At 39.7% G+C, this 21,516-nt stretch overlaps 2 protein-coding genes across 3 annotated transcripts in view; one reads left to right on the top strand and one right to left on the bottom strand.

Moving 5' to 3' along the window:
* PSMD1 (proteasome 26S subunit, non-ATPase 1) overlaps positions 1-21,516 on the bottom strand; it is a 79,797-nt gene that overhangs the window by 34,002 nt on the left and 24,279 nt on the right. For both annotated transcript variants that reach the window (XM_058665099.1, XM_058665100.1), the window contains exons 13-16: positions 21,242-21,353; positions 20,344-20,540; positions 19,424-19,519; positions 18,570-18,634 (exon numbers count right to left, since the gene is read on the bottom strand). In XM_058665099.1, coding sequence (XP_058521082.1) covers positions 18,570-18,634; positions 19,424-19,519; positions 20,344-20,540; positions 21,242-21,353 — 470 coding nt within the window. The remainder of the gene's footprint in view (positions 1-18,569; positions 18,635-19,423; positions 19,520-20,343; positions 20,541-21,241; positions 21,354-21,516) is intronic.
* HTR2B (5-hydroxytryptamine receptor 2B) lies at positions 76-13,985 on the top strand. The gene is made up of 3 exons (XM_004576737.2): positions 76-533; positions 8,790-8,990; positions 13,016-13,985. Exons 1-3 carry the CDS (start codon positions 116-118, stop codon positions 13,903-13,905), a joined length of 1,509 nt encoding a protein of 502 aa, XP_004576794.2. The 5' UTR covers positions 76-115; the 3' UTR covers positions 13,906-13,985.

Raw genomic sequence — 21,516 nt, 5'->3', positions numbered from 1 at the left:
CGGACAGACATGTGTATGCTGTCATTCTACAGAACTTCAATTTTTTTTTTTTTTAAAAAAGCATCAACTTTGCCTTCCAGAGTGTGGTGTGGCACAAGGGCCTTCAAAGCAGCAGATGACCAGCTTAGCTACTGACCATGCTGACCACTGCCCAGAACTGGATGGAACCACAGAGAAACGACGAATGGCTCTCTCATACAGAATGTCAGAACAAAGCACAATCCCCGAGCACGTTTTGTGGGGCACATTTGATCGTTTCCTCTCTCCTAACCAGTCTGGATTACAGGCATACTCAGAATCGGAGGAAATGAAACAGGTCATCGAGGACCAGGGGAGCAAGCTGCACTGGGCGGCTCTGCTGATTCTCCTGGTGATCATACCCACCGTTGGCGGCAACATCCTCGTCATTCTGGCCGTCTCGCTGGAGAAGAAGCTGCAGTACGCTACCAATTACTTTCTCATGTCTCTGGCAGTGGCCGACTTACTGGTTGGATTGTTTGTGATGCCGGTCGCCCTCCTGACAATAATGTTTGGTAAGTATTTTGCTTTGCTTCTGCCATCAAACCAAAGAACTAAGATGTACTATAAGAGAACTGAACATTCATTTAATCTTTATTTTCCATGAAATAAAAGATGGACTTGAACTACTTAAAGATACAGTAAGTAAACAGGCCCTCATTTTCACCATGTTCCATGGTTGATAATCAGCTTTAAAGAGCAAAACCGAATCTTTTGAAAACAATTTAACCTCTTCCTCAGTTACCTAATAAAATCTTCTGTCATTCAAATGACTATTATTTATTATTATGCATACATTACCCCAAAATTACAGTGAACAGCCCTATTCTCAAACATTTCTATCACTGGACCTTTTATTGTAAAGTAACAATTTGGACAAAGCATAAAAATGGACAGTTCTGAGATAAGGATGGGCTGGGTCAATAATGAGATCTTCGAATCACTAAATCAATTTAAAATGCTAAGCCAAAACATAAGAATTAGAATTGTTTTAAATACTCTTATTATAGCTCTTTGAGGCTAATATGCTTTGAACTTCAACACAATTCTTATATGTGTCACAGTAACAAAAAGTAATGTTCTGCTGTGAAGGAAATACTCTCCCAAGAGATGATCCCTCTACTTAATTCTTTGTGATACCTAACCATCTGCATTCTTGACTAACCTCTAGGCTAATAAAATAAATGCATCAAAACATGAGTTATCTGCACTAAAAATGTAATTTTTGGTATTTAAATCTTTGCTGTAATAAAAAGAATCACATTGAACAGACACACTCACTCTCTGGTCTACATTTGCCATTGAGTTATACAAGCTGAGCACAGACACAGACAACCGCGCTGCTGTGCTCTGAGGGCTCTGGGACCCTGGAGCAGTGCCGAGAGCAGGCCCCTTAACCTGGCCGGCGTTCCACACCAACTGACAGACTTAGAAGGCGCTTAGGAAAAACTGTCATTCCTAACAGCCATGGCTTCTAAGAATTACATGCTGAGAAAAAACATGTAAAGTTGGAGAAGTAAAATTCATTAAATAGAATGTATACCAGAAGGTGAAGAAAAATTGCTATTCCACCTATTTTACCCAGGGTTTAAAAAATTATGTTTTTCTAAGTAATGACTACAAGATACCTAATCTAAAAAGAAAGGATCTTCTCCCCCTGCAAAAGATAAGCAGATGAGAACAGGTTTAAACATCCTACCCTAAATCAGCATTTACCCAGGCTTTAAAGTCAACTGAGAAAATTCTACTGTGAGACAAGAAGTAATGAACACAGTGCTATTGCTTTAGCCACAATGTCTAATAAGTAACATTGTCTATTTTATTCCCTATTATAATCTTTTCAATAATCCAATGCTACACATAACCGTGGGAAATAATTTTAAAAATATGACGCTAATTAATGGAGAACATAGATAATGTTAATTCTGAATAAGTTTAAAACAAATAAAATCAATAAGGATTATATAGGTGTATGGACACTTTGTAAAACTTGTACATGTCTATGATTTAAGTTTTCATCTCTAAATACACACAACAGCGGCTTCAAGGGTAAAGTTACATCCTTCAAACTGCTTGTTAGGTGTACAGAAAATGCCTACCTCATACTACCATTAAATTTAATTTGGATTTTATACTGAATAAAATAAACTGAGTGCATTATGCCAATGTGAACTACAATTTTAAAATCCTTGAGTCCACAAATATTAAACATCTCCAGTATGCAAAGTACTGTGGCAGATGCTTAAACATCAGCTAAATAGGTAAGGAATCTTAACAGGAAAATTCTACAGCAGTAAAACTGAGCTGACAAGCAAAACCAAACCAACAACAAAAAAAATGGTTAACAGAAATAATTTCACGGATTCTACAGAAAAGCAGTTGAATATTCCAGTGATTGGAAAAGTTGATATTGAAAACTTTGGTGCTCATGATATTCTTAGCAACAAAAGCAGAAACCCATATATATTTTAACATAAAATACATGAAATATCTTTACATATTAAATAACTGTGACATACATATAATCAGCATTTTGTTCTTTTAAATGTTAATTGTGAATTACAAAATAAAACCTTTTATAGCCCCAAACACTACTATCAGTAATCAAGTTGCATAGTAAGTAGTTAGTCAAGTTCTAGAAAAGGAACTAACCTGGAAAGCCTAATCACTACATGAAACTTTTGCATCAATTATTTAAAACATTAATTTTATTTATATGAAGAAGTGCACACCACATTCTAAAAATCTTCAAAGGATACAGTCATTTAATTGGTAACTGATTTCAAATACACAGAAGTTTTAATGGTCTTTCACACATTAAATGCACTAAACTACTGCATTTATGAGAACTTCAGAAAATTTTAAAAGACAAAAGTAGACTTTGTATATTTTTCTCTGATTACATGGATAATCTGTAGAACCTCTGGAGTTCATAAAACAAAAAACTTTCCTGCATATTGTAATCATAAAGGATTAACCACCATCATGAGCAAATCTAACTATCTCAATCAAAGTAACACAAACACCAACTAGCTAGTATTCTAATACTTTTTTTTAAGTGAACTAAGACATGCGGATCTTTTACCTTAATACTGTGGGACTGTTCATCCGACCACTGAACTGTTCATTGAGTTAAACCTTATTTGGATTTGTTTTGCCATGATCATGACTAGCTTCACATCAGCTGAGCTAGGTCACGCTTCCTGCCACCTCTGCGTCTCTGGGAGCAGCGGACTCTTTCAAATTCTGTGTTTTATAGTCTTGTTCACAATTTCTAAAATTCATGATCACAAATCAGTGGTTTACAACACAGGACTTGAACGTGTCTACAGCAGATATGCTTTCAAAGAAGGTAAACAGAACATCCTACACTGACATAAAAAAGGATGGGTGGTCACATTTAAGGACTGTAAACTTTTTCTTCTCTTATTTAATAAATGACTTAAAAAAAAAACTCAGAGGGAAAAATACAGTATTTGGTCATCCAGTGATTGGTAATAGTTTATTTATACATTTTTAATCTACGCCTCATGGTTTCTACACATAAACAGTCTTTGTGATATACCTGAAAGAGTCTGATATAAAATGGCTTAAAAAAAAAAACAAAACAAAACCCCAGGTTTTTGAAGCAAGGCATGCTGGTTTCCTTGGTTCACTTAATGAATTCAATCACCTCTGTACAACAAGTATGCTAAATCTCTACGAAGTCATGGGAACAGCCCTCTTAGAATGGCTTTTAAAACTTCAGTCCTCAACAAGAAATATTCTATAGCCTATATGTAAAATAAAGGTCAATGCTGATTACTTAATGAACAAAGGACATAATGACTTTCCAAACTAAAAATGTGTCTGAAGGGTAAGCAGATTTAGGAATAAAAGGAGTTTGTCCCTATCTCATCAAGACAAAAGTTTCTGGTTTAAATTGTTTTTACAGTAATTAAAAAGAAACAACAACAACAAAAAAACCCTTAGAACCCCCCAAACCCAAGTATGGCCAGGTTGCAATGTATATGGGTTATTTATGTTTCTGTGGCACACATACATAATTTTATATATAAGATGGCAGTTAAAATTCAACTTCAGCAACACACTTTCACGATAAATTTAATTCAAAGTTAAAATAGAATTAAACATGCTCTCATGCTATCTCTACTTCCCAGCTCATTAAGCTGAAGAGAGAATGCATGTACCCTAACTACTACAGAACGACAAAAACCTAATGTGATCTATCTTAAGCAGGTGTGTGGGTTAGCTGGCTGGTTTCTGTCAAACAGCAGTAATACCCAACACTTACTGAGAGCTTTTTTTATGTCACATACTATTCTAAACAATTCACAACGCATAATTACAGTGAGTCCCCAGTTCCACAGGACAGGTATTATTATCTTCATTTCACAGACATCCCGGGGACAGAGGTAGAAGTCATTTGTCCAAGATCACCAATTACATGGCAGACAGGCTATGGGCCCAGGAGGACTACCCCAGCACTCATTCTTCTCCTATAGCTCTAATTTCTTGAATGCAAACAAGAAATCCTACTAACAAATGGTCAGAATTTGAACACCAGACCAACAATCATATCTTAACTCCATCTAGCAAGAGAGCCATAAAAATATTTTTCTAGGGACAGGGCAGAAAAATCAGCATTTATTTTTCATCAGTTAGACCAAAGGAAGTCTCAACCAGTAATTGTTCAAATCATTGATACAACTGCCAGATTTCTTTTCCGGAGAATGGTACTAGACCTACATCCACATCTATCAGGTTGTTGAATCATGTCTAGAACACAGAAACTTACATAACTGAATGATAGTTCTATTACCCCTTATGAATGGTGGTATTTAAAGCAGTTTTCATTTTAAACAACAAAACAACTGTGCTATTATTAGTTAGATAATTAAATGAATTTATATAATTCATGCTCATTCTAAGACTTATTTTGTCTGTTAATATTTGCTCCTTCAATAATAATTATTCTTTCAAGCAACCACAGAAATACCATTATCCAACCCTTACCGAAATGAATTCCTTGAGCTGAACTTGTAAACAGGTCAGGGAAGGAGCTGGACAATGTACTTTGCTTTTCAGATAAACTTTGAATGCTCTTCTTGTGGAGCAACAAGACAATCAGAATGCTCTCTTTCCTGTGCTAGTTTTTATGAAGTTTTCAAATTTACAGCTCCAGAACAGCAGCAAATAATGTAGTTCAAATATCCAATAATTTATTTCCCTTAAATTGATGGCTAGCTTCATCGCTTTCTTTTTACTTGAATCAGTAACTATTTTGCTCTGTTTTACACATTTTTAAAATGTCTCAAATTGTTATGGAAATATGTTGGATGCAATATTTTAAGACAAATAAATGTAATTAGGAATCATTAAACCCAAACTCCAAATAAAAACAACAGAAGTTTTGGAATAAATTATACCACCATATCAATCTTTATCCAGTTATTTCATGTAGACAAAAACTTTCTAACCTTAAGCCTACCTAACTAACTGAAAGACAATTTTAGAATGAAAGTAACTGGACTAGGGAATATTTCTTTGGAAATTAAGAATGTCTAAAATTGTTTTGACAATTAGATCTTTTTATAAAGAGATTTCTATTAATTTAATGCAGCTATCCATTACTTTTATATTCCTTTCATACCAAATATTCTATTCTCTAGTATTTCATGAAATTCACAATCTTACAAACTTAGAACCATAAACAGCCACGTCACTTAATTTTGAGCTTCATTCATAGTTCCACAGAGCTTAAAAGCCTTCCCTCTTAACCAATTAGGAGTGCGCAGATCAGACGGTCAAACGGCAAAGTTACATGCTTTTTGTGTCAGTTCTCTTGAGGCTTCCTTTTCATGGATACTACATTTATGACTAGAATTTTCCATAACTTTAATTTTCAAAAGTATAATCCATGATTAGAAAAGCGAAGTATGCTTTTAAAGTTTAAATTAGGAGCAAAAGATTTCTTAAAATGATACAGAGAAAGCATACACTCAAGGGAAACCTAAACTACGCCATAAAAACGATCTGCCTTTCATGCCTCCCTCTGAGCAGCGAGTGACTGAGCTCTAGATTTAATCCAGGGCCTTCCATCAGATACTTTCCACTGCAAAATCCTCCTCGTCATCTGCAGTTCTTTCCACTCCTATACTGTTAGATTATTTTTAAACTTAGTCCAAAGAATGCATTTCTGCCTTTGTCCAGGGTCCGTTTCCACTAATTCACAGAAAATCTGAATGCCATGGGGAAGGCAGAAAATCCAATGAAGCGATTCATTCTAAACAAGCGTCTCTGCTGTGCTCTCTGCCGTGGTTCATGAGAGGCCTCCCACAGCGCCCTTCTGTGGCAGTCTCAGTCCCTGTCCTTCACCAGCACACCCAGGAGCATCTGGGAAGACTCAAGGGGTCACCTTTTCAAAGTTTTGCAAAGCAGTGCCTTTCAAACATGAATTTGCATAAGGTCTTCTGGGGCTCTTGCAAAGTTTGAGAGAGTAGGTACAGAATGAGACCCAAAAGTTTGCAATTCTACTAAATTCTTAGGAGATGGCATCATAGCTCCCTGAAAGAGCACACCTTGAGTAATAAGACTTAAATTCTAAATTTAAATCCTGTCCCCATCTTCAGACTTAACTGTATCTGGTTCTAGTCATCTGCAACATCAGCCATATCTCAAAGGTCCCTCCCAGATTCCAGGAAGTGAGAATCTGCCGTCTCCATTCCCCAAGTGAAACAAGAACAGTATGTGTGATGAAAGGTACCAAGCGTCCCCATCCAGTGCTTTTAATACTCTTAAAGCTGCTGACCATGGACCAGTTGATCATTCACCTTTTTCAAGTAAAAGTGCTCACTGCCTGATATTTTGTCCCTCATATTTAATATCCATATCTTAATACTCCAATTAAGAATGCCACATATCAACTCTGATAACTGAAGGTACCAACAAGAGGATCCATCAACTTTGTTGTCCTTTTTTTTTTTGGTGAAGTTCCAAATATTTTTAAATGAAATCCTACTGGACTCTGGAAAATACCATATTAAGGTCCATCTAAAACTCTTCCCCTAAATTATGGTCATCTTCAGGTCTGGGATTCTAACCTCTCTTGCCCCACAGGCTCCTAGACTTTAACTAGTTCACAGCTGAAGGGCGTCCTGGTGCCCTGAAACCTTGAGATGGTAATTATTCTGGTCTTTTCCAATTACCTCAACTACATTGTGCCTATCCAAGTCAGATATACTTGCTTTAAACAGCAGTTAAAAAAAAAAACTTTGTATTTTATCAGTGGACAATCAACCCATAAACATGATACATGTTACCAGCAGCAATTACCTGCTTTTATGACAAGATCTAAAATCTTTAAGTAAGTATATACATGTTTTTATAGAAATATTCTAATGAGAACCCTGAAATATTTTACTTTTTGAAATTGTAAACTTGAATACAGTGGGTACATATATAATGTACAATGTAGTAAATCTACACACAAGTATATGGTGTGTCTATACACACAAGTATACTTGTGTGTGCTTAAGTAATTAAAACTACAAATATTCAGTATAACACCTGGACTTGAAACATTTGTAAAAACTATTTCTAAAATGCTTACGACTTACATGAAGCACACAGTGAACTGCCTAAGAATTTGTTACATGGAGTGTTATGCCTGACTCTGAGAAACTCTTGAAGCCACGCCTGCCTGGCTGATTCTATGTCCAGTGCTTACAATGATGGAATACAGAAGGAAAGAGAATAATCCAGTATTCTTATCTGAAGTCATTCCTTTTATGCTCTTTATTCCAGAACTATTTCTGCCAAAGGGGGAAAATATCATCATACATTGATTTTATCAAATGTGATTATGATAAACTAGGCTCACAATACAAGATACTGCTAGTCAAAAAGCAGATCTCAGGCCCGGCACGGTGGCCTACACGCTAAAGTCCTCGCCTTGAACGCACCAGGATCCCAGATGGGCTGCTGGTTCTAATCCCGGCAGCCCCACTTCCCATCCAGCTCCCTGCTTGTGGCCTGGGAAAGCAGTCGAGGACGGCCCAAAGCCTTGGGACTCTGTACCCATGTGGGAAACCTGGAGGAAGTTCCTGGCTCATGGTTCTGGATCAGCACAGCACCGGCCATTGTGCTCACTTGCAGAGTGAATCATCAGGCAGAAGATATTTCTGTCTCTCCTCCTCTCTGTATATATCTGATTTTGCAGTAAAAATAAATTTAAAAAAAATCTTAAAAAAAAAAAAAAAAAAAAGCAGGTCTGACAGAGCCTCCCATCCCGCTAGGCTTTTGACGTAAGGGTACTTGTAAGAGCATGGGTTACAAATCTGTTTGCATCAAAATGCGAAACTCTTTTAAGTCCATTTTCATGAGGTTTTTGAGGTGTCCTATATCGCTTCCTTTGCACAGTAAAATATTTTCTCTCGATACAACTCAAAAACAATTTTTCATTTGAATAAAAAGTTTAAGTTCTAGCCGTAGCACAGTACAAAACTTAAAAAACTGCTTCTGACTTAGAAAAACTGTTGTAATTGTTACACAACATAGAAAATGGTATTCAGACGGTACTACTATCTACAGAAATATTTTAATATTATCACTGTTGTCTCCATTACACTAAAGCTAAACATCACCTTGCAAAGGTCTGGTCAAAATTTCAGATGAATAACAAGAAATGTTTAAGAGAAAAAAAAAAAATCCCTCAAGATTACCACAGGCTAAAAAGTCTGACGCACAGAAAATGTCTTTCTCTCTTACAGAGGCCATCTGGCCCCTCCCACTAGTCCTGTGTCCTGCCTGGCTATTTCTTGATGTTCTCTTTTCAACTGCGTCCATCCTGCACCTCTGTGCCATCTCAGTGGACCGATACATAGCCATCAAAAAGCCCATCCAGGCCAGTCAGTGTAACTCCCGAGCTACCGCATTCATCAAGATAACAGTGGTGTGGTTGATTTCCATAGGTATGTGGGGAATGCCGCGGTGTGGACGGTGCAAGTGCAGCCTCTGTTCCTGAGGCAAAGCGAATACCAGGCCTGGTAACCCGGCCTAACAGGCCAAGGTAGCCTACCAATGTCCCAACACAAGCTCCTGACATCATTACATTCAGCACACAGCTTCTAAAGCAGTCTTCGCAAAAAGTGTGAGGCAGCAGCAGCAGCATTCAGGTCCTCTGAGAGAAAAAAACTTCACAGCTCAAATGTACTGATATCTTTCCACTTTAATTTCGATATGTCTATATTTCTCATATCTGACAACAGATCACTAAGGCCTACTTAGCATTGGGAATTCTGCAACTACATTAAAGTAACAGAAACGAAGTGCATCTTCAGGCATTTCTAGGATAAACAGGAAAAAACCACTTCAAACATTTTATAAGCATGTATCAAAGATCAAAAACTCATCTCGGAAGCCAATATGTGTACTGAGTATGTTTAAATGAAAGTAAGAAAGAAAACATGTTAAATTACCATTCAGAAATGATTTATAGAGAAAAAAAACCCCACATTACTTCTAAGCTACTTTGTGCTCCAAGACAGCTGTCACGATGCCATGAAGCACAGGGCACATCACACAAAGCTCTTCCAAGAGAGCATCGGTTATGATGACCAACCAGCAGAACTCAAAGAGAAAAAACCGAGACTTTGGAACACTACAACAAGAAAAAAGATGTTACTTCTCTAATCACCGTAAGATCATGAGCAAAAAAGCAAGACACTGAAACTGACCTTTATAATCCTATAATCACAATACTAGAACCAACTACTTTTTAGTACGTTTACAATATTAGCAAGACATGCTAATGCTCTGGTTTGGAAACAAAGTTAGGGCCACGAAAAAGCCTGTGCAGAATGTGGAGAGCTTTGTAGGCAGCCAGAAAGCGAGAAAAAGTTTTTGGGGGGCAGCAATTAAGAGAGGAGCATAGACTCTTCTCAAAAAATCTAGAGAAAGGGACAATGGTTGGCAGTCAACCAAATCTGAAGCAGAAAGCAGGAAAATGGAAGTAATCCATTGTGAATGGCCCACCTCTTTTTGCTGAGCCTGCTGTACTAAGGCAGAGAGGAGTGCGAGATGTGTGCGTGTGTGGTCGGGGCATTAGCGCAGGGGCAGGGGACGTCATCCTTACTACTAGCTAAAATATCTGCAGCTGTGAAATATGATCATACCAATAAAGTAAAAAGCTTTTGGTAGAAGGGATACCCAGGATGTTAACACGAATCTGTAAATGAATTGTTTTTTAGGTATCTAAGCTAGGTACTAAGAATACATAGATGAGTAAGAACAAGAATCCTTGCACTCTAAGGAAGGCAGATACATATAAATAAAATACACTAACACAAAAAGTATGCAGGAGAAAAAATAAAAGATGATGTTAGATTTAAAGACCTGGATGGAATCTGAAAATTCTACTCCTTCCATTTATGGATGAGAAAAATACTTGGCTGAAGGACTCATTTTAAAGCTTGTCAGCACCAAGTCCAAGATTAATGCTCTTTTCTCTTCATTGCACTGTCTTGTAAAAACAATCAAAATTTAGTAACTGAAAAAAGAATACAGATGATAGGGCAGGTTCAGTTTTGGACTTTGACAAAGTGCTAGAGAGAGCTAATTTCCTCCCTTTGGATTTACAGTTTCCCTAGTGCCATGCCTTGAACGTGTCTCCCAAGGTTCCTGTAGCAGAGACCAGACCCTCAATGCCGCAGCGCTGGGGGGACCCTTCAGCAGGGTAACGGACTGAAGCAGTCACAGGGGCGAGCAGTTCATTGTGGATCGAGCTGGCCTGCCCCTTGATCGGGGCCTTTTCAGTCTCCGGAATCAAACACATTCCGAGCCAAAGACATTTCTGTTTATTTGAAATCACCTCGTGGAATGTCTCTGGCTGCTTAAAACTACCATACCTAGGTAACACCTGGCACTAAGAGGTATGAGAAATAAGAGGGTGAAAGTATAAAAAGGACCAGTGAAACAAAGCTGTGACCAAGTTTGAGAGACTCATGTTTTTACACCTTTAAATGTGAAAACAGAAGAACAGATAAACAAAGTCAAGAGAACAGTAAATAACAGCTCGCCATTAGTGAAGAGTAGCAGGGCAAGGAAAGGAAGGATTAAGCGTTCGTGTATTTAGATGTGTAATTGTTCTAAGTGGATTTGTGGATGACCCAAAGAATATAAACAATAAGGTAGAGTTGGGGAATTCAAGACTTAAAATACATTAAGGTGTTGGGCAGAGTCCTCACTAGGTTGAAGTCGGGAGCAAAGGCCACAGCAGGTCAAGGTGCTGGTCCCACTGAGTGTGACAGGTGACCAGGAGAGTGGCAGGGACCCTGGGGAGGCAAGAACGGTATAAGCTGGCTCAACAGATGTCAAAAGGCAGTACTCTGGCAGAGAAAGAACAGTGGAATAAGGCCTTGGAAGTCAGAAGGTAAAGCAAGTATTTTAGCTCTGCAGGTGTTAGCTAGTTTCTGCCACAGCTCCCAGTCCCCGCCGCAGGCCAACAGAGGCAGCCAAAGATCGGGCACTGCCAAGCAGGTGTGGCTATGTTCCAATGGAACCTGCGGAACAGCACAGAATGGGAGCCAGACCGGAGCCTCGAGCTGCAGTATGGCGACCCCTGGTGTACAGCAAGTGCACGGAATCCTCTTCCAGGTGACAAACAAGAGAAAAAGCAGTTAGCTCCTCCATCACAAAGGCTTCAGGAAAATGCTCTTGTCAAGAGCCTCTTCACCATCATAAAAGGCTGTGCTTGTGATTTTATAAAACCACCTGAGGACTCTTCTAAAGATCAATTAAACAATTCAAACATCAAAAAAAATCTGCTATTTGAAAGCAAAAAGATTCAGGCTAATCCTGTTTTTCATTTCTCTAAGAAGCTATTTCAACTTGGCAACATTATCTATTTATATTTTAGTTTCCTTTTTTGTTTTTCAAAGCATTTGTTTCTTTATTTTAAAGGTGGTGGGAGAGAAAACGGTTTTCCATGCACGGGTTACCCCTCAAATGCTCCCAACAGCGAGGTCAGGGCAAGACCAGCCACAGCAACTCCACTCTGGGCTTCACAGGGGTACCAGGGGCTCAGATATTTGGGGCATTACCTGCTGCCTGCCAGGTGCCTTAGCAAAAAGCTAGCTGGGAACACGAGAACTAATTCCAGACAGTCCAATCTGAGCTTGAATGTCACAAGAAGCAACTCTTTTGTTGGGTTGCCTTGTTCACAAGCTCCCAGGTTCCTGTTCTGAGTGGGAAGGCTCTACAACAGCCACACTGTACAGTAAACATTCTCCCCAGACAGACTGAAGGTACTAGTCAGGTCCACGGCTAAGAAGCCATAACCTGTCCACCCCACCAACTTCATGTGGAAATACTCCATGGCATCAGAAAATTAGCATGGGGTACATTTCTTTCATGTCAATTAGAGGCATTTTAAATCTTCAAAATGAATCCCACAATTTACATACACTCAAATAAGTAGAATCTTAAAAATATGAATTCCTTCATTTTCCCTAAGAAGTTGGAAGGATTAAAACATTTTAAAAACTTGTTAAATAAAATCATGTCCCTTCAATGACAGTAAATAGATAACACTGAGTCTCGCCAGATCAACTGCTTTGGGTATTGAGATAATGGCAGCTTCTCTCCTGAATTCCCTTTTCTTTACTTAGTCTAGATCTATGAACAGAGTAAGAGAAATATGGAGCAAAAGAAAATACCCCCTTATATATCAAGAACATGTTGTAATTTTAGGGAGACCTTTCTGTATAACCCTGACATCACAAATCCCCAGGTTTAAAAACATTAGATCTGCTGACTTGAGTTCTATTTGTCAGAGCTTCCACTAACGAAAACCTCAACAGACTCTGCACTGTGGGTTCTAGGAGTTACAATCAAGTAACCAGCAGAAGGTCAATAGGATAAAATCAGAAAAGACCTGATCTAAGAGTTATAGATCTATCTAAAACTGACTCCATGTACCTTGCTGCCTCTTCCATAGGCATTGCCATTACAGTCCCTATTAAAGGGATAGAGACCGATGTGGAGAGCCCCCGCAACATGACCTGCGAGCTGACAAAGCAGCGTTTTGGTGACTTCATGCTCTTCGGCTCACTGGCTGCCTTCTTTACACCTCTGGGCATCATGATTGTTACCTATTTTCTCACCATCCACGCGCTACAGAAGAAAGCTTACTTGGTCAGAAACAAGCCACCTCAACGTCTGACGTGGCTGACTGTGTCCACAGTTTTCCAGAAGGATGGAACACCTTGCTCATCACCGGAAAAGGTGGCGATGCTGGATGGAGTTCGCATGCACAAAACTCCGTCCACCTTAGGTGATGAAATGCCCATGCGCAGAATGTCCACCATGGGAAAGAAGTCCATGCAGACCCTTTCCAATGAGCAGAGGGCCTCAAAGGTCCTAGGAATTGTGTTTTTCCTCTTTTTGGTAATGTGGTGCCCCTTTTTCATTACAAATGTGACTTTAGTTCTGTGTGACTCTTGCAACCAGACTATGCTCAAAAGGCTCCTGCAGGCATTTGTGTGGATAGGCTACATCTCCTCCGGGGTGAACCCTCTGGTCTACACCCTCTTCAACAAGACATTTCGGGATGCGTTTGGCCGCTACATCACCTGCAATTATCAGGCCACAAAGTCAGGAAAAACACTGAGAAAATGCTCTAGTAAAATCCACTTCCAGAATCCGATGGCAGAGAACTCTGAGCTTTTCATCAAACATGGAATTAGAGCTGGGATTAATCCTGCCATGTACCAGAGCCCAATGAAGCTCCGAGCTTCAAACATTCAGTCTTCATCAATAATTCTATTAGATACACTCCTGCTCACAGAAAATGAAGGGGGTAAAACTGAGCGAGTCAGTTACGTATAGCAGGACTGGTGGTTTTTATCTAACAAATACAATGAAAAGTAATATGCTGATGAGACACAGGTGTGTCAAGAATGATATAAAGAAGTATGGTCATGTTAAGCCATCTAAGAGGTCAGTCCTAAGAGCATCTAATTTTCCTTATTTGGACAAAACAATTACTATATAAAAAATTCAGTAGTTTCAAATGAAAACAACCAACACTCTGATTAAATGTTATGGCATTCAAATGATACAAAAACTAATAAATTTTAAGCTTAAAAACAGACCAATATCATAAAACTTACTTTAGTTTCTAATTATAGGCAAGACTGTGCTATGAATGAAATAAAATAAACGAGCACTAACCCTGTCATCACAAGGTAAATGCATAAGGCACACACAGAACTGTACGACAGGGACAGAGCTAAAAATGTATGCGTGAAATAATCACATCTAGGTGTGAAAGAAGATTGCCATTTACAGTCTGGGTTTGTTACATGTGCTTGTGATCTTCCTTTGTATCTTGATGAAAGGGCTCGGAGAGACAGTAGCTGAGTTTCATAAAATAACAGAGCTCAGAATTACAGCTGTTTGTTAAATGGCTGGGTTAACGGCATTAACCCAGGAGGGTCTCTTGGAGAAATGAAAGCAAATGAAATCATTCATGTTATCTGAACTGTACTATGTTTCTTTTTTTTTTTTTTTTTTTTTAAGATTTTGGAAAGCCGGATATACAGAGAGGAGGAGAGACAGAGAGGAAGATCTTCCATCCGATGTTTCACTCCCCAAGTGAGCCGCAACGGGCCGGTACGCGCCAATCCGATGCCGGGAACCTGGAACCTCTTCCAGGTCTCCCACGCGGGTGCAGGGTCCCAAAGCTTTGGGCCGTCCTCAACTGCTTTCCCAGGCCACAAGCAGGGAGCTGGATGGGAAGTAGAGCTGCCGGGATTAGAACTGGCGCCCATATGGGATCCCGGGGCTTTCAAGGCGAGGACTTTAGCCGCTAGGCCATGCCGCCGGGCCCCTGTACTATGTTTCTTAAAGCTATTAATGAACATAAACCACTGAGAGCATGGGACAGCAACCTGGGGATGTAAACTTGAAGAAACTTCATAAACTTAGATTGGGATGACTTATCCTGGCTCAAGGACTAAGGGAAACAATTCTGACACACTTTTTTAATTGAGTCTCATTATTCTGCTTTTTTCCCTGTTAAATATGGTAATGAGCACAATCTGTGCCATTCCCTGGACAGCTGATTTTTAAAATAACACTTAAAAATTACTGGTCTACTATGGATCTGTTAGATTCTCAGTTCTTCTGTTCAACCCAGTAACAATGAAACTTTTGCCAATCATTTTGGAATTTGACCTCCTTACCTTTAACAAATGAGAATGCTAGTTTACTTCTGTGTTTCTTACTTATTTTTACTTGAAAGGCAGATTTACAGAAATAAGGAGAGACAAGCAGCTTCTGCAATGGCCGGAGCTCAGCCTATCTGGAGCCAGGAGCTAGGAGTCAGAAGCTTCTTCTGGGTTTCTCATGTGGGTGCAGGTCCCAAGGCTTTGAGCCATACTGCTTTCCCAGGCCAGCAGGGAGCTGGAAGGGAAGTGGAGCAGCTGGGACATGAACCACTGGCACCCATGTGGGAGTTCTAGAAGGAGTTCCAGGTTCTTGGCTTCAGACTGACCCAGCTCTGGTCATTGAGGCTACTTGAGGAGTGAACCAGTAGAAGCAAGATTCTCTTTCTCTATAATTTTAGAAAACCTGTTTTTAACTAAATAGTTAAAAATCATATACATTCTCACTCAAGAGAAATGTCACTAAATTAAAATTTAGAAAACCTGTTTTTAACTCCACTTTTAAATTTAATCTTCATTTATAGACTAAGAATGTCTCTATATCTTTTCCAGTTGCTACTTTTTAAAAAGATTTATTTATTCTTTTTTTTTATTGGAAAGTCAGATATACAGAGAGCAGGAGAGACAGAGAGGAAGATCTTTCGTCTGTTGATTCACTCCCAAGCAGCCCCATTGGCCGGAGCTGTGCCGACACAAAGCCAGGAGCCCAGAGGCTCCTCCTGGTCTCCCATGTGGGTACAGGGTACCAAGACTTTGGGTTGTTCTCGACTGCTTTCCCAGGCCACAAGCAGGGAGCTGGATGGGAAGTGGGGCTGCTGGGATTAGAACTGGTGCCCATATGGGATCCCGGCACACGTACGGTGAGGACTTTAGCCGCTAGGCTACTGGGCCAGGTCCAGTTGCTACTTCTTACAGAATCATATTATGTAAAGAAAACTCAGAATGCACCTTTAAAATCAGCAAGCACTTAAAGCGTGGTACTGTGTTTCAGTGGGTTAAAGAGTTCCTTAATGAGCTCAGTGAGCTCAGAACTACATGATTTCAGCAAAAGAAATCAAATTTATGGAGGTTTTTGTGGAACCACTATTGATGAATTTTGGAGAAAGAACAGAACATGGCAAAGGTATGAAAAATGGTGGCTAAACATTCCAGTGGTTTTACTAGAAAAAAATGGGGAAATGATCCAAGAAATCATAAGTGTGGGGTCTATTACAGATCTAAAAAACATCAATGTTTAATATTGATTTTGTCAGATCTTATTATCATAAGAGAAACTGGTCATACCTAAGAAATTGCACCTTCAGTTTCAGAAGAATCAGAGTAGTAGATTGAATAAACACAATGTCATTAAGATTTAGTCAAGGATTTCAGGTGTCTTTGTGAATAAACTGAACAAATGAAGGTTAGAAGATAATACAATGAAGGTATTAGCATTTTGATCAATAATCTCATTCAAGCAAAGCAGTGCAAGGAGAAACTATTAGCGTACTGTAAGGAGCTGTGCTCTGAATTACTCAATGTTTTTTTCCACGGTAGGAAGAAAATATTTTATAGTTGGCAGTAAATGGATGAACTCCTATCTGGAATTGTAATGGAGATGATGCTGTAATTAGTTCACAGAGGATATTCAAGAAGAAATGCCTGTTATATTACATTACAGTCTTTACAACAGAGATCTGCTTCCAGGGAACCTAGAGTAGAAAATCTCTTCTAGTGAGTAAAAGGACGTTAAGACATCTGACTCACTCTGCACGTACCTTGGGAACTCACTGTGCAACTGCATCACAAGCTAAGACAAGCAATGTCCAAATAGTGCAAAACAAGAGCTTCTACTCTGCATTCATTATATCTTTATATACTTAATGCTGGCATTGAAGTGCAGTGCATTAACCTGCCACCTGTGATGCCAACATACCAATCAGAGCACCTGCTTAAGACCTGGCTGCTCTGTTTCAGACCCAGCTCTCTGTTAATGTGCCTGGAAAAGCAGCAGAAAATGGCCCAAGTACATGGATTACTATGACTCAAGTGGGAGAGCCTGATGAGGTTCCTAGCCCCTGATGTTATAAACATTTGGGGAGTGAATCAGCAAATAAAATAAATCTTAAAAGAGAAAACTATTTGGGTTCAATGAACAAGGATGTTTGAGACTGGGGCTGGGCTGACGGCAATGATAACTGCAGGATGAAGCTCTACCTTTCCCCTTACCAGGACAACACAACCACAGTTATTAACACACACTTAGGTACCGCTTATTAGTGTCACACACTGCTGTAATAGTACAAAGGATGTTCATTCATTTCACTGTCCAAAAAAACAATCTTGGGGGCTGGTGTGAAGGCATAGCACGCTAATCCTCCACCTGCAACTCTGGCATCCAACATGGATGCTGGTTTGAGTCCTAGCTGCTGCACTTCTGATCCAGCTCCCTTATGGCAACCCGGAAGGACAGCAGAGAGTGGTTCAAATCCTTGGGCTCCTGCACCCATGTGGGAAACCTGAAGGACGCTCTTGGCTCCCAGATCTAGCTGTTGGAACCATTTTGGGAGTGAACCAGTGGAGTGAAAATCTATTTTTCTTTTTATCCTCCCTTCCCTTCCTCTGACTTTCAAGTAAAATAAATAAATCAAAAACAAACAAAAAACCCTACCACAATTCACACAGCTAATAATATGAGGCTGAGCTGCACGTCAACCCAGGAAACACTGGCTTAGAGTGTTAAAGGCATCTCTATATCCACCATTCTGCCTATAAACAAGGCTTTTTAATTACTTATTTATTTATTTTTGTTGGAAAGGCAGATTTAGAGAAGAGACAGAGAGAAAGATCTTCCATCTGCTGGTTCACTTCCCAAGTAGACGCAATAGCTGGAGCTGTGCTATCAAAAGCCAGGAACCAGGAGCTTCTTCCGGGTCTCCCACGCAGGTGCAGGGTCCCACGCTTTGGTGCCATCTGCCACTGCTTTCCCAGGCCATAAACAGGGAGCTGGATGGGAAGTGGAGCAGCTGCGACACAAACTGGCGCCCATATGAGATCCCAGTTGATGCAAGGCAAGGATCAGTCAGCAGGTCATTGCACCAGCCCTTAAACGAGGGTCACCTTTTATTCTTGATCTTTTAATCTTATCAAAGAGAGTCAAGAATTATACAACTAAATTACCAAAATACACAAAGAGGAATACTGGAGGTATTATTTTGACTTAAGTAGGTACTTAGAATCCCTTGATGTAATTCTTGTTGTTTAGTGGTTCTCATGCCAAACCTAAATACACTCAATAGTTTGCCTTCGATGAGTATAAAAACAAAACAGAATATAAGTTATTACCTGAATAAAATGAACCCAAGTGATTCTACTGCTGCCCTCCTGACGTCATCATTGACATCGCTTACCTGGGGGAAAAGTTAGGGATGCTTATTTTACGTCATACATTACTAAACTGATCTGAAAGGCTACCGTTGAAATGTAGCCATGCCTCATTAACAATCGTTATTAGAATGACCTTCCGCTAACCCTATGTGTGTTCATAAAAAATAATAACACATCTTATCATGTAAAATAATGAAATCATGAAAAGTAATGCCACACAAAATACTGTGGGATGGGAGTATCTCTGGGAAGGAGTTAGTCATTGCTCTAACCCTTTCTGCACAGTGACCTTGGGTTCACCCTCTCCCTGGACCATGCTGACGCCACATGCAGAATGAAGACATACATGGAATATCCACTCTGCAAGAAGGCAACTTCATTTACTGCTGATAATCTCCATCTCAACTGTTAGGACAAGATGTGGAGAAAGTTGGCAGCAACACATGGGCACTGGCCTTCCTGTGCCTAAGTCCCTGAAGAGTTCCTTGAAGCTAACACCACAGGCAGGAAAAACACATAGTTCCTGTCATTGAGAAGAGAGCCACATCCTCACATGGTCTCATCCTTTACAAGTGAGGGTGCCCCTTGCTGTGGGCTTTCAGAAGTTTTATCTGACTGGCTTTAACAATTCTGATTCACACTAATACACGTTATTCTGTCCTGTATGCTTTCAAAACAGCTGAGTGAACCTAGGGTCAGGTCTGGACCACTGGACCTGCTGACAGAATGTGAGCCTGAGCGCACTGTCCCTGGTTACTTGGGCACCTGCTGCCTTCCCTTCCACACTGTCCTCCAGCAAGTCAGGTACTTACAGCAACATGCAGCAGGCGGCGAATAGCTTTGTTGTTACCAGAGCCACAGTAAGCCATAGCCACAGTATACATCCCAGAACGTCGAAGAATCGGGTCCTAGGAAAGAATGACTCCGCATCAATAATCAACTTTTAAACTCAAGACAATCTCTTTTGTGATTGGTAATTTTCTAAATGAGTAGGGAAATAAATTTTACCACAGGAGAGATCAACTGCTTTTAGTTTCCAATATTCAGTACAAGATGTCTGTGTGTCCTGACTCACACTTTGTAGGAAGCAGCATCTCGGGTTCCTACCAATAGCCCTACCCGACTAAAGCCAACTTGCATTCGACAAACAAGCAACAAGGAAGCGGGCTTCTAATTCCACATCTGAACTTATTTTTACCTTATTATTTAATTCCTGGGCACCAAACTTTTGGGCAAAAAGATAAAATGGATAACTGAATAAATTTTATCAATCAACTAGTATTTCTTATTAGCAGACTACAGAGGGCAGTGTTACCACTTACTATCTAGCATATATAATACCACAGTCAGAACAAAACAAAACAAAAGGCAACAGGGAAAAAAATTCAAGCAGGTATAGAGATGGGCATTGTTTTCTGATGAAGGATAGTGTAACTAACACCCTGAAAATAAATGAAGGTATAAACTGCTGAAGAACCTTTCTGGACCTGCTCATCTGCATATTACTGATCTGAAGCCGTGGTTACATTTAAAAATCCTAAAATACTTCATGCACCTTTTTCAAGTCTTCCTTTCTTACATTCGGTTATATTTCTTGTGATGAGTTTTACGGATAAATACACTGAAGTATTCTGATGAAAACAGAATTGAGGCTGCAGGTAAAGTGTTTTTCACATGCTGGAGGGGACAGAAAGTGACCAGTGCAGGGGAGGAGCAGTCACACGGCGCTCACCTTGTCACGACAGAGAGACTCAATGAGCGCATCCGCCTCTTCCATCCGCCCATACATCACTAACGCGATGCCCACTGCGAGACCCCGCAGGATCTTCTCATGCTGAGTTTCCTGGGCATAGCCCACCATGTCCTCAATAGCCTGGGCATTCTTCGAGCCCAACATGACCAAACCCAAGGCCAAGCCAGCTGCCTCTCCTAGCAATTAAAGGACAAAACCTTAATGAATAAATGAATCCAATAAACCAGCATTTCTGATAGCATTTTCCTTCAAACCACCTCATAAAAAGACAAACATCTCACATTTAAGTCTTGACAGAATGTGCAAACTCTACTGTGACTTTAAAGGAGATATTATGACAACCCTTTCAACATTATCAGCAAATAAACATAGAACAGGCAAATGACAGAAGTGGGTCACTAATAAATAAATTGTCATTTGCAAGTCAGTCACAAAGGAGACACGCAAGGTGTGTATAATTTTAAAGTTTGGGTATCACAAAACATGTTTTGTAAGATAGCCTGACAAAAGGGGCAAAGTTCACTCCATCTTCAACTAAAAATTCCTTGATTAGAAAACCCAATGGAGCTTTAACAGGCCTGAAACACAGTTTGTTCTCCATATTCACAGCTTACACAACTAGGGATTCAATCAACCATGAGTATAAAACATTTGGGGAAAAAACTGCATCTGAATGGAAGTAAAAACTTCTGGTCTTCATTCCTCAAGCACCTGAGTACAAGTGTCTATGTGGCATTTATGAGTGTAGATCACCTGCAGTTTAAGACGTGAGCACCCTTCAGTTTTGGTAACAGTAGGACAACCTTAGAAACATTTCCCAGATACCAGGAAACAACTAGGTTTAAGTTGTATAAATTAAACCTAGTTTGTGGCTTACCTGTTACGGCATCATCCTGATAAAGGTTTGTTTTTAGTAAATCATACACATCCTGGCGTGCGGTTCCCATCGCAGCCAAACCAAGGCCCAGACTGCCACCATGTCGTACGATCTGGGGAAAGGCAATGATTCAACAGATTGGTACCCTATACTTACACAAGGAGCCTTTATCCTAATTTAAAAATACATTTGAATTCTAAACATGTAAAGATTGGTTCAGGGAGAATAGGTAAAGGATTTGATAAACAGGCTAGTGGTAAACTCAGCAATTTCAG

This window comes from Ochotona princeps, chromosome 5 (assembly GCF_030435755.1).
Source record: "Ochotona princeps isolate mOchPri1 chromosome 5, mOchPri1.hap1, whole genome shotgun sequence".
In the NCBI taxonomy this organism is placed as follows: Eukaryota; Metazoa; Chordata; class Mammalia; order Lagomorpha; family Ochotonidae; genus Ochotona; species Ochotona princeps.
The sequence above is the reverse complement of the archived record's forward strand: the minus strand, read 5'-3'. Positions and strand labels throughout refer to the sequence as shown.

Coding starts and splice junctions, on each gene's coding strand:
- HTR2B (XM_004576737.2), top strand. CDS start 116: ATGACCAGCTTAGCTACTGACCATGCTGACCACTGCCCAGAACTGGAT. Junction 534..8,789: donor CCTCCTGACAATAATGTTTG/GTAAGTATTTTG, acceptor TCTCTCTTACAG/AGGCCATCTGGCCCCTCCCA. Junction 8,991..13,015: donor GGTGTGGTTGATTTCCATAG/GTATGTGGGGAA, acceptor CCTCTTCCATAG/GCATTGCCATTACAGTCCCT.